The following is a 13,212-nucleotide window of genomic DNA, read 5'->3' on the forward strand; positions in this document are numbered from 1 at the left end:
ACAGAGCTGAAACAGTACTCAAATAACAGCTGAAAAACTCCCCAGATATGGAGAAACACAAACGTGCAGATTCAACAGTCTGATAAAATCCAAATAGGACACATTCAAAAGAACCCACAACAAACCACACAGCAACTAAACTTCTAAAAACTAAAGACAAAGACAATGTTGAAGGCAGCCAGAGTAAAACACCTTCCCTCTAGGTAAGAGTAAGAACTAGGGGAAACACAACTTGAATGAGCAGATTTCTCATCACAAGCCATGGTGGTTAAAGGGAAGTGACACAATAGCTTTAGGTGCTGAAAGAAAAGAACTGACAACCCAGAACCAATCCCCAGTGAAAACAGCCTTTAGGAATGAAGGAGAAATAAAGACATTCTCAGAGGACTGAAAACTAAGAGAATCTGTTGCCAGCAGGCCTACTATAAAAGAATCAGAACAGAAGTTCTCTAAATAGAAAGGAAATGATAAAAGAAGGAACCCTGGAACATAAGAAAAAAGACCATGGTCTTTAAAAAGGGGCAAACATAGGCTTTCCTTCACTTAAGGTTTCTAACTCATGTTCAGCCGTTAAAATGTCTTTGTAACACTGACTTGGTTCTAAATATAGGTAGAGAAAATATTAAGACAATGATACTATAAACAGGGGGCATATGAAAGGTCATAGAGTTAGAGATTCTATTAGTTCACTCAAAATGTAAAATGATAACCCTACAAGACTTGATAAGTTATGTATGTTATCACATGAAACTTGCTTCAAATATAACAATACAAGAAGGCTGAAAAGAAAAGGATGGGAAAATATACGTCATGTAAACCTTAACAAAAGGAAAGCAAGGGTGACTAATATCAGATAAAGTTGATTTCAGAGAAAATAAATTTACTAGAGAAAGTGACATTATGTAATGATAAAGGAGAAGACACAGCAATTCTAAACATGCATCCACAAAATGAAAGAACTAAAAAATATTTTAAGCAAAAACTGATAGAACTGAAAGGACAATAGAAAAATCTACAATTATGCTGATACTTCAGCACTCATCTCACAATTGACAGAACTAGACAAAAGCAAACAAAAAGAACTAGACAAAAAAATCCTCTAAATACCATCAATCTAACAGACCCTAGTGTTAATATAGAGGATCCAGTTGAGATTTATAGAAAATTCTACCCAATTCATATTCTTGTCCAGTGTCCAAGGGACACAAAATTTGAGGCTGGACACAGCTAAAGCAGAGCCAAGAGGGACATTTATAGCACCTAATGTATACATTAGAAAAGGAAAAGTCTCAGGGGAGCCTGGGCGGCTTAGTCAGTTGTGCATCCAACTCTTTATTTCGGCGCAGGTCATGATCTCATGGTTCATGAGATTGAGCCCCACATCAGACTCTGCACTGACCGCCTTAAGTCTGCTTGGATTCTCTCTCTTCTTCTCTCTGCCCCTACCCCACTTGAGTGCTCCCTCTCTCAAAATAAACATTTAAGTCCCATCTGAAGAACCTAGAAAGAGCAAAATAAACTGAAAGCAAAAAGAAGGATTAAAAACACTAAAAAATAGGAATCAATGAATTGAAAACAGAAAAAGAGAACTTTTTTAAAAAGCGGTTTCTTTGAAAAGATCAATAAAATTGGCAAACTTCTACCAAGACTCACAAAGAAAATGAAGACAAAAATTACCAATATAAAAAACATAAACCCTACAGAAATCAAAAGGATAAGAAAATACCATGAACAATTCTAGATACATAAATTTAACAACATATATGAATGCGGCCATTTCCTTGAAATACACAAATTGTACTCACTCACCCAGTACAAAACTTAAATAGCCCTATACCTATTAAAGGAAATGAATTCAAAATTTAAAAACTACCAGAAATCTCCAGGCCCGAAATGTTTCACTGGAAAATTCTACTAAACACTTTAAGAATTAACTCTAATTCTATAGACTCTCTTCCAGAAAACAAAAGATGAGGGAACACTTTCAAATTCATTTCATAAAGCTAGCATTACCTAGATACCAAAACCAGACAAATTGAGCATAAAATAAATGAAAATTAAAGACAAATACCTTTATGAATATCGAGTCAAAAATCCTTAAGAAAATATTAGCATACAGAAGTAAGCTATATATAAAAAGATTTATAACCATGACCAAGTGGGATTTGTTCCAGGAATGCAAGGCTGGTTCAATATTTAAAAATCAATTACAAGGCTAACAAAGAAATCATATCAACTGATACAAAACAAGCATTTGACAAAATTAAACACCTATTCATGATTAATAACTCTCAGCAAAAGGGCAGAGGGAAACTTCCTCAAATTGATAAAGACAATCTACAAAATACCTACTGCTAACGTTATACATAATAGTGCACACAGAATACTTCCATATATCAGGAAAAAGAGGGATGTCTGTTCTCACAACTCTTATTCAACATGATGCTGGAAGTTCTAGTCAGTACGATAAGTCAAGAAAAGGAAAGAAAAAGCAGACATATTGGGAAGGAAGAAATAAAATTATCCCTATTTCCAGATGACATAATTTTCTACATAGAAAATTCCCCAAAATTTTACCATTAAGTATACCAAAAAAAGCAACTCCTAAGACTCTAATATAAAAATATAAAAATCCATCCAATTCAAAAAGATATATGAACCATGTCTGACTTATTTTACTGAGTATAAAATATCCTGTACATCCATCCATGTTGTCACAAATGGCAAGATCTTGCGCTTTCTCTCTTTTTATGGCTAAGTAATATTCCACGCAGCATTATTCACTATGGCCAAGAAGATATGGAAGCAACCCAATTATCCATCCATAGATGAATGGATAAAGAAGATGTGGTATGTACGTACAATGGAATGTTATTATACTAAGTGAAATAAGTCAGACAGAGGAAGACAAATACATGATCCGACTTATATGTGGAATCTAAAAAGCAAAACAAATGAACAAACAAACAAAACCAGACTCTTAAGTACAGAAAACAAACTAGTGGTTGCCAGAGGGAAGGGGGTGGGGGTTGGGAGGATGGGTGAAATTAAAAAAAAAAAAAAAAAAAATCCATTGTATTATGTCCAGGAACATACACACGGAAAGCAAAATTTAATACATTATAATTTACAACCACTTGAAAGAAAAAGAAACCCAAACAAAAAGACTTAGAAATAAATCTAACAAAACATTTATGTGGTTTATATACCAAAAACTACACAATACTGATGAAAAAAAAATCAAAATTCTAAATATAAGGAGACATGGCATATTCACGGCTCAGAACACTCAACATATTAAAGATGTTAATTCTCCCCTAATTTGATATACAGGTTTAACACTATTCTGATCAAAATCCCAGCAATATTTCTTTTAACTATAGACAGCACTATTCTAAATATATATGGAAAGGCAAAGGAACTAAAATAGCTAAAAACATTTTGAAAAAGACTATTGTAGGGGAATCAGTCTATCCTATTTCAAGACTTAATTACCTTATTTCAACTTTCAAGTAACTATTGGCAAAGGGGCAGACACATACATCAATGGAAAAGACGAGAGAATCCAGAAATAGATCCACACAGATATGTCCAACTGATTCGAGAGAAAGGTGTAAAGGAAATTCAATGGCGGGTAGACTTTTCAACAGATGGTGCTAGGGCAACTGGACATTCACAGACAAAGGAATGAAACTTGAACTACTCCTTTACTTCTTTTAGCTCTATTTTAACTCAGATCACAGACTTATATGTAAAACATAAAGCCATGAAACGTTCAGTACACAACACAGGATCCATAAAAGGAAAATATGATAAACAACTTCATCAAAACCAAAACCTTTTGTTACAGAAAAGACCCTGTGTAACATCATGATTTATAATAAGAAATACATATCTGATCTTCATCCACTGTTCCTAAAGCTCCTAAAATCCTGAAAGTGATTCAAGGATTTCTTCCAAAGTGAAGTTGTAGAGGTGCCTCTTGTGTCAATGAAGTAACTTTCAGCCTCCACAGGAGGATGGGGGCTGGCTGACAGGAACCAACCATGTGACTGGAAGGTTAGAACTTCCAGTCCCAGTCCCCCAGGAGGGGCTGGAAGTCAGCTCAATCATCAAGGCCAATGATTTAATCAGTCATGCCTATGTTATGAAGCCTCCACAGAAACCCAAAAGCATGGGGTTCAAGGAGCCTCTGGGTTGGTGAACAAATAGAGACTCGGGAAGATTGGTGCTCTCGGAGAGAGGGAGAGGGCATGGAAGCTCTGTGCCCTTTCCCCATACCTTGCCCTACTCATCTTTTCCATCTGGCTGCTCCAGAGTTATATCCTTTTATAATAAATTGGGAATCTGTGAGTAAACGGGTTTCCTTATTACTGTGAGCCACTCTCACAAACTGATCAAACCCAAGGAGGGGACTGCGGGAACCTTGATCAGGAGCACAGGTGACAACCTGGCCTTGTGACTGGAATCTGAAGTTAGGGAGGCATGGGCAAGTAGCAGTCCTGTGGGACTGAACCTTTTATCCATGGAATCTGAGGCTATCTTTGGGTAGGTAGTGTCAGAATTTAGTTGAATTACAGGACATCTAGCTGGTATCCTAGAATTGCTTGTTGGTGTGGGGGAAAGCCCCACAGCGCTGGAACTGGGTGTGTTAAGTGGGTGAAAAGACTACACACTGGGGAAAAAATGTCTGCAAATCACATATTTGACAAAGGCCTAGTATCCAGAAAATATAACGGACTCTGAAAATTCAACAGTAAAAAAACAATTCAATTAGGACATGGGCAAAGGCATGAAGAATATTCCACAGATGATGACATACAGATGACAAGTAGGCACATGCAAAAATGTGCAGTATCTTTACCTAACAGGAAAATGCAAATTAAAACCACAATGAGATGTCACTGCACAACTATCAGAAAAACTAAAATAACAATAGTGACAACACCAAAGCTGGGGAAGGTTCAGAGTAACTGGATCACTTATTCATTACTGGTGAAAATGTTAAATAGTACAGCCAGTCTGGAAAAGTCTGGCAGATTCCTAAAAAACTAAACAACACTAAAATATGACCAAGCAATTGCATTCCTGGGTATCTATCCTAGAGACATGAGGACTTATGTGCCATAATAATCTGTACACAGAATTGTTCATAGCTGCTTCATCCACAATAGCCAAATACTGGAAACCAGCCAGATGTCCTTCAACAGGTGACTGGTTAAACAGACCATGATTCATCCATACCATGGAACACTGCTCATCAATATAAAGAAGCAAACATGCAACAGCCTGCGAGAATCATCAAAGAATTAACCTGAGTGGAAAAAACTAATCTCAGGTTACATACAGCATGATTCTACTAACACAATATTCCTGAAATAACAAAGTTTTAGAAATGGAGAACAAATCAGCGGTTGTCAGAAGTTAACAAGTGAGTGGGGCAAGCTCAGAAAAGTAATGGATTTGTCCAAAAAATCGGTGAAACTCTATTTCAAAGAAAGAAACCTAAAACCTAGATGTCAAACATTTTAGAGGATCTTTCTGAAATGAAAGAGCAAGGGATCCTCAAAAACTAAGGTGCCACAAAGACTGCCCTATCACTCCCCAACGCTTCCAAGGCTTTCATACACATTAACACAATGTGGACATGTGTGACCAATGACCCTAATGTCAAATAAAGTTTGTGAATCCTTAGAGAAATGAACACATTTTTGTAAAATAAATACTGTTAAGATTACAAAACCTGAAACTAAGAGGACATAAAACAGTAGCTGCTTCTGGGATGAGAAAGGGACCTAAAGAAGAACAAAGAGGGTTTTTACATTCTGTAATGTTCTATTTCTTTGTATTAGAAAACAGACACAAAAGTGATACAATATTAATTGTTCATTCTGATGTTGCTACATTTTATATTTTTGTTTTTCAAAGTTAAAACAAAACTTTAAAGGGCTTTTAAGGAGCCTCAGCCAAAGGGTGGCTGGGTGGCTTAGTTGGTTGAGCATCTGACTTCGGCTCAGGTCATGATCTCACAGTTCATGAGTTTGAGCCCCATGTTTGGCTCTGTGCTGACAGCTCAGAGCCTGGAGCCTGCTTCAGATTCTGTGTCTCCCTCTCTCTCTTCCCCTCCCCCACTTGCACTCTCTCTGTCAAACATAAATAAACATAAAAAAAAAAATTTTAAAAGAAAGCCATTTATAGTATGATGACATAAAGTATGATCTGAGGAATGTATCATCAGAACACTGAACTGACTGAAACAAAGGATAGAAGAAAGAAAAGTCGGGCTAGGAGTAAAAAGGAATACAAAGATTAGCAGACAGTCTCCAGGTGGACAAGAGAGAAAACCACTGGGATGTACCTAAAAAATTGATGAAGTCTGGGGAAGAGTGAGCCTGCAAATCCCTGGCGACAAGATCCCCCTCTTACAGCTTCTTTAGACTCAAAGACACAACATACAAACCACAAGAAGCACAAATATGAGAAATCATACCTTTCAGGCCTAAAGTCTGCAACTGAAACAGTTTTCCCAGCTCAAAAGGTAGAACTCGTAACAGGTTGTTATTTAAATGGAGTTCCCTGCGGATGTAAAAATTCCACATCAGAACATATATTACCTTTTAACCCATGGCTAAAATCAGCACTATAATTTCTAATATTCTTCTCAGAATGAAAAATTTTATATTATATTCCAATGTCTAATACAGTGCTTCTCAAACAATGATGTAGCAAAGAAACAAAACACAACAAAAAAAAAACCCCAGATTGCCACAGACCAAACATTTTAAAAATAACAGAAAACCGGGGCACCTGGGTTAGTATCCAACTTCAGCTCAGGTCATGATCTCACAGTTCATGAGTTTGAGCCCTGTGTCAGGCTCTCTGCTGACAGCTTAGAGCCTGGAGCCTGCTTTGGATTCTGTGTTTGTCTCTCTCTCTGCCCCTCCCCCGCTCACACTGTCTCTCTTAAAAATAAATATTGAAAAAATTTTAAAATATTTTTAAATAATTTAAAAAAAATTTTTTTTTAATTTCTAATTCAAGAAAAGAGAGGAGAAAAAAAAAAAAAAAGACCAACAAAGCACAAGTCATATTTTTAAAGTGCATTAGATTCAATAGATACAAAACTGCTCTCACACGTTGTCTATTTCACTGCAGGCTGATGACACAGTTTACAAATGGGCACAGTCCACAGACTGCCCAAGAGCAGCACTGATCCAGCCACATGGAGTCTACTACACAACTTTAAGAAAGTGGAAATGATAAAACAGCCTAACAAGTGAATTGTTAAATGAGATTTAAAATGATCATGTAGCACCAACTGAAAATAGCTTATGACAGCTGCAAAATTAAGTTTACCATTAATATTTCTCCAAATTTTAAAGTTTCACATTAGACATAATGGAAGCTTTATTAACAATTAATATTTTTGGGGCGCCTGGGTGGCGCAGTCGGTTAAGCGTCCGACTTCAGCCAGGTCACGATCTCGCGGTCTGTGAGTTCGAGCCCCGCGTCAGGCTCTGGGCTGATGGCTCAGAGCCTGGAGCCTGTTTCCGATTCTGTGTCTCCCTCTCTCTCTGCCCCTTCCCCGTTCATGCTCTGTCTCTCTCTGTCCCAAAAATAAATAAACGTTGAAAAAAAAAAAATTAAAAAAAACAAAAACAAAAACAAAAACAATTAATATTTTTTTATGAACTACCAAAAGAATCTTCAGTAGTGAAAAGAAACAAAGACCCAACACTGAGATACTTACAATTTTCTGCGGTAAGTTTTATTTATCAATTTTTAAAGGTGAGGAGAACTACTTCTAAAAAAAAAAAAAAAAGAACCAGTATAATCCCTGGTTCTTAGAATTTAAATGAACCTCGGTTACTACTTAGTGAACCAGAGGCTGGTGAGGCCATAAACTAAACAAGTCTAAATAATTTGTTCCCATTTATTTCCACATATATCACATGGGAAAGGAGGTCTTTTAAGGAGATTAAAAATGGTCATGGTATATACTCAGTAATTAAGCCCAAAACAATGTCAAAAAGCTGGAGTGGGAATAACAAAGGTAAAGAAACTCTCACGAGGTCCTTATTCCTTTTTACTATGCAGCAAATGGTAGGAAGCAGCAAAACAGCCAGGGGAATAAAAGAAAAGGCAAGTAATACGATATGGAGCAAGATTTTTCCACTGGGATTAACATAATAACTAGAAATTAGCTTTACTTTCAACTTGGGTGGATCCCATTCACCATACAAAAAAACAGGGATAATAAAAGAAATAGCAATTACCATTTATTAAATACAGTATGTGTCCAGCAGGGTGCTAGTAGTTTCTTACTCATTATCTCAGGTATCTCTAATCTCAGCCCTGGCTAGGTAGGCTTTACAGTAACTTTACAGAGAACAAAACACTCAGCAAAGTTAAGGAGATTGCCCCAAATCACACAACTTGTAAATGGCAAAGTCACAGGATTCCAAACTGAACTGTGTGACTCCATATCCTATCTACTCCTCTACTCCGCACTGTAGTCCTCCAAATGCAGTGACTAATTCTAGCTTTTTTTTTGAGTCCAGGCTTTATTACTATCATGCGTACAAGCCCTGGGATGGCCAAAAAGGTGTCATTCCTTGGCAGTGGTATCCTGGACCCTGTGTTAAGCATAATATGGTACCCCAGAATTTAGAGGGGAAAGCACCACAATTGTTTGTAACAGGAGAGTCCGTATGTAGGATTAACATAACTGCCTTTTATTTATTTACCCCCACTTTATCCAAAAATTTTGTTTAGGAATAAAGTATATTACACATAACATAGCAATAAAACAAATTTTAGGCAATGAATCTACCTAATTTATTATTTATTGACATTCAATTTTCCCAGAAAACTTTACAAGGGATACAATTATGTTTGCTCTTGTTCAAATACCATTTAATTGGTAGTGCAGTTTCCTAGCAAAATAAGTGTTCTATTTTGTTTGTAGGGGGTTAAAGTCAGAAAAGAAGTCGAATCTGCACACCTGAGTGATACCATGTTTCCGAGTTCTGCCGGTAAACTCCGGATTTTATTAGAGGACAGGTCCAGATACACCAGATTGTGAAGCTTGGCAATGTCTGAAGGAATGCGGGACAGGGAATTGTCACTCAGATGCAAAGCTGTCAAGTGAGTTAGTGACCACAAAGATGAGCTTAAGCTTCTTACTTTTCCTGTAAGAGAAGGAAAAAATGGGGAAAGGATTATATGGTGTTGTCTACAATTTGGTCCCTGGATCAAATAACATTTAGATGTTTCAATGAATAATAACCTATCTTTCAAAACATTGTGAGGAAGGGTTTAACAGGAGAAAGCTTACCTATTCTAGGACAACGTACTGCTATGATTAGGTTATGAGCTCTACTTAGCAAACTAAAAAAATCTCAGTGTTTAAAATGCATCATTGTTTTTTAAGAGCACAACAGCTAAGACTTTATCCTTTAAGGTTGCCTCAGCTATGACACGAAAGAAAGATATGAATGATTTATAGTAATGATAAATCTAGTATGTCACCACGATCAATTCGGATACGCAAAAAAAAAATCAAATCCTCTCTCGGAGGCTGTTCCTATCTATACTCTAGAAAACAAGAATTCTGCCTGCCAAAAAAAGGTAAACCATATATTCTCAGCTTAACAAAGTTTTAAGACCAGTGTACTCAAGTGATAACTGCATCAAGAATCATATAACTAAACAAAAGCTGTACTGAATAATTTACAAGCAAAAATACTTGCCCAGAAATATCAAAGATATGAAGTCATAATCAAACAGTAGTAGACCCCGGGTTCAGTAACTAAGAAAGTAATCTCTTTCAATGTAACATTAAATCAGTACTTTGGTACTTCTTGGTAAGATGACAATCATTTCTACAATCCATCTAAGAACTTTCCTCCAATCTCTTTAATGGTCTAAGATCTAGTCTGAGACAGAATGAAACAAACAGATGTAATGGAAATACACTAGTCTTTGAGAACTGATTTTCTATTGGCTGAAAAAGCAATCTTAAGATTTCTAATCAAGGTGGAGTAACAGAGACCAAATTTACTATCCTACCTGAACAACTACCACACCAGACAATATATATGAATCAACAAATTTCAGCGATTAGACTTCAACCAGTGCAGAAGAGTGATCCCCAAATGATCACAAACAAGGCAGGCCTTACAACTGTCTCAGCTTCCTGGACTGCACAGGTAGGAGATCCCAAGGGCAGCACAGTGATCTCCTCTAAGTTCTGGAGCAGGGAAGCCAAGATGACCAGAATTTACAAAGGCAGAGACAGTACCAGAGAGGAAGCGATAAACAAAGAAGTCTGGAGATGGGAAAAAGTTCCCCCTCAAGTTTTCAGCTAAGTATTGATCAGTATAAACATGTGAGAAATTGCCTGAGCCAGAAGGAAAAACACCCAAAAGAAGTAAAAACAATCCCTACATTTACACAGAACTGAAGCTAGCTAGTGTTGCCAACTACCAGAAGAAAATGTATCATAACTCACAAGGTGCTGGACTTATTAGTAGTATAAAATCAGGGGCACCTGGGTGGCTCAGTTGGTTAGACGTCCAACTTTGGCTCAGGTCATGATCTCACGGTCCATGAGTTCGAGCCCCGCATCAGGCTCTGTGCTGACAGCTCAGGGCCCGGAGCCTGCTTCGGATTCTGTGTCTCCCTCTCTCTCTGCCCCTCACCCGCTCATGCTCTGTCTGTCTGTCTGTCTGTCTCTCTCTCTCTCTCTCTCTCAAAAATAAATAAAAACATTAAAAAAAAAAATCAGCCCTAAAGATTGCTCTGGTCTCACCTAAGAAAGTTTAAGAGCAAGCCTCAAAAGAACTAAACTGTTTCTGAGTAACCTAACTGTATCCCAAAATAAAGTTCAATACTGGTTATAGGAATACAAAAATATGCATTGCCCAACAGGGCAAAATTCACAATACAGCAACAAAACTACTCAAAATGAAAAGAGAGAAAAATACTAGAAAAAAACACATGCATGGGCACCTGCGTGGCACAGTTGGTTAAGCATCCAACTCCCAGTTTTGGCTCAGGTCATGATCTCACAGTTTGTGAGACCAAGCCTCACCTCAGGCTCTGCGCTAGCCTACTTTGGATTCTCTCTCTGTCCCGCCCCCACTCGTGCTCTCCCCCCGCCTCTCTCTCTCTCTCAAAATGAATAAACATTAAAAAAAAAAAAAACGTCCATGAACTCTTGGACAACTTTAAACAACCTAATATATATGTAATTGGAGTCCCCAAAATAGGGGAGTTGGGGACAGAAAAAAATATCTTAGGAAATAAACCCAAAAGATAACCAGATATCCACATGTTTTAACTTTTAAGAGTTAAACCTTTACCTTACACCATATACAAAAACTGACTCAAAAACTTTTGGAAGAAAACAGAGGCATTTACCTTCAAGACCTGAGATTATGCAATGGTTTGTTAGATAGGACACTAACAGCATAAGCAACAAAAAATATGTTAAACTGTACTTCACCAAAATTAAAACCTTTTGTGCCTCAAAGATCACCATCAACAAAGTGAAAAGTGTGTTCACACAGGAGAAACTATCTGAAAGTCATAAATTTAATAAGATATTTGTATCTAGAATATATAAAGAACTAATACAACTCAGTAAGAAAAGACAAATAATTCAATTTATAAGTGGGCAAAGAACAGGCACTTCTCCAAAGAAGATACACAAGTGGCCAACAAGCACTTGAAAAGATGCTCATTATCACCAGCCATCAGAGAAAGGCAAATCAAAAACAATAATACGCTACTTCATACCCACTAAGATGACTATAATAAAAAAGACAGAGTATTGGCAAGGAGTAGAGAAACTAGAACCTTCACATACTGCTGGTGGAAATGTAAACTAACGAAGCCACTTTGGAAAATAGTATGGCAATTCCTCAAAAAGGTTATACAAGTTACCACATGAGCCAGCAATTCATTCTGATGAATATGCCCAAAAGAAAGAAAAACACGTGTCCACACAAAAACTTAAATGCTCACTGCAGAATTATTCTTAAGAGTCAAGAAACAGAAACAATCCAAATGTCTGTCAACAGATAAATAAAATGTGGTATATTCAAACATATGAAATATTAATATGTGTTAAAGCACGATTGAACCTTAAAAATAATTCGCTGAATGGAAAAAGCTAGTGACCACACATTACATAATTCCATTTATTTGAAATGTCCAGGAGAGTAACAAATCCATTCAGACAGAAAAAAGATTAATGCTTTCAAGGTCTGGCTAGCTGAGGTGAAATGAAAGCTAATATGTATCGGGTTTCTTTTGGAGGCAATGAAAATGTTGTCAAAACTAATTGTGGTAATGGGTGCACAACTCTGTGAATATACAAAACCACTGAATGTGCATTTAAGTGGATAAATTATGTGAATTATATCTTGGGCTATCACCAAAAAGAAAAAAAAGAAGACAATGAAGAGATGCAAAAAATTTTCTACTTTTCATGAAAACTATAAACCTAGACACAAAAAGCTCAATGAACCCCCAAGTATATGAAAACTCCACGAAGAATAAAAAAGAAAACTACAGGAAGGCACATCTTAATCAAATGGCTTAAAACAAATGATAAACAGAAAATCTTAAAAGCTGCCAAAGGAAAAATAATTACACAGAGAAACAAAGATAAAATGTCTGCAGACTTTTACTTGTGAACAGTACGAGAGAGATGACAAGCAGAGCAAAATCTTTAATATACTGAAAGAAAAAAAATACTATGAACCTAGCAACCCAGTAAAAATACCTTTCAAAAAAGACAAGTTAGAAGATGAAAAGAGCTACAGAGATGGATGGTAGAGACGGCTGCACATTATTATGTGTTTTTTTTTTAATTAAGTGTATTTTAAGAGAGAACGAGCACAAGCAGGGTAGGGGCAGAAAGAGAGGGGGGAGACGGCGGGGGGGGGGGGGGCGGAGAGAGAGAGAGAGAGAGAGAGAGAGAGAATATCCCAAAAAGGCTCCACACTGTCAGCGTACAACCTGATGCAGGGCTTGCACTCATGAGCCTTGAGATCATGACCTGAGCTGAAACCAAGGAGGACGCTTAACTGAGTCACCCAGGTACTCCTGAACATATTTGATAAAAACCTTCCCACAAAGAAAATTCTTGAACCAGAAAGGCTCATTGGTGAATACAACCAAATATTTAAGGAATAACTATAA

General features: G+C 37.0%; 1 protein-coding gene across 3 annotated transcripts in view; it reads right to left on the reverse strand.

Moving 5' to 3' along the window:
• CNOT6 (CCR4-NOT transcription complex subunit 6) overlaps nt 1–13,212 on the reverse strand; it is a 76,816-nt gene that overhangs the window by 15,307 nt on the left and 48,297 nt on the right. For 2 of the 3 annotated variants that reach the window (XM_045484469.1, XM_045484461.1), the window contains exons 3-4: nt 9,005–9,191; nt 6,491–6,576 (exon numbers count right to left, since the gene is read on the reverse strand). The exons of the other annotated variant lie outside the window; for it this stretch is intronic. In XM_045484469.1, the coding sequence (XP_045340425.1) occupies nt 6,491–6,576; nt 9,005–9,191 (273 nt within the window). The remainder of the gene's footprint in view (nt 1–6,490; nt 6,577–9,004; nt 9,192–13,212) is intronic. 3 annotated transcript variants of the gene reach the window in all.

Source organism: Leopardus geoffroyi, chromosome A1, assembly GCF_018350155.1.
Source record: "Leopardus geoffroyi isolate Oge1 chromosome A1, O.geoffroyi_Oge1_pat1.0, whole genome shotgun sequence".
Lineage (NCBI taxonomy): Eukaryota > Metazoa > Chordata > Mammalia > Carnivora > Felidae > Leopardus > Leopardus geoffroyi.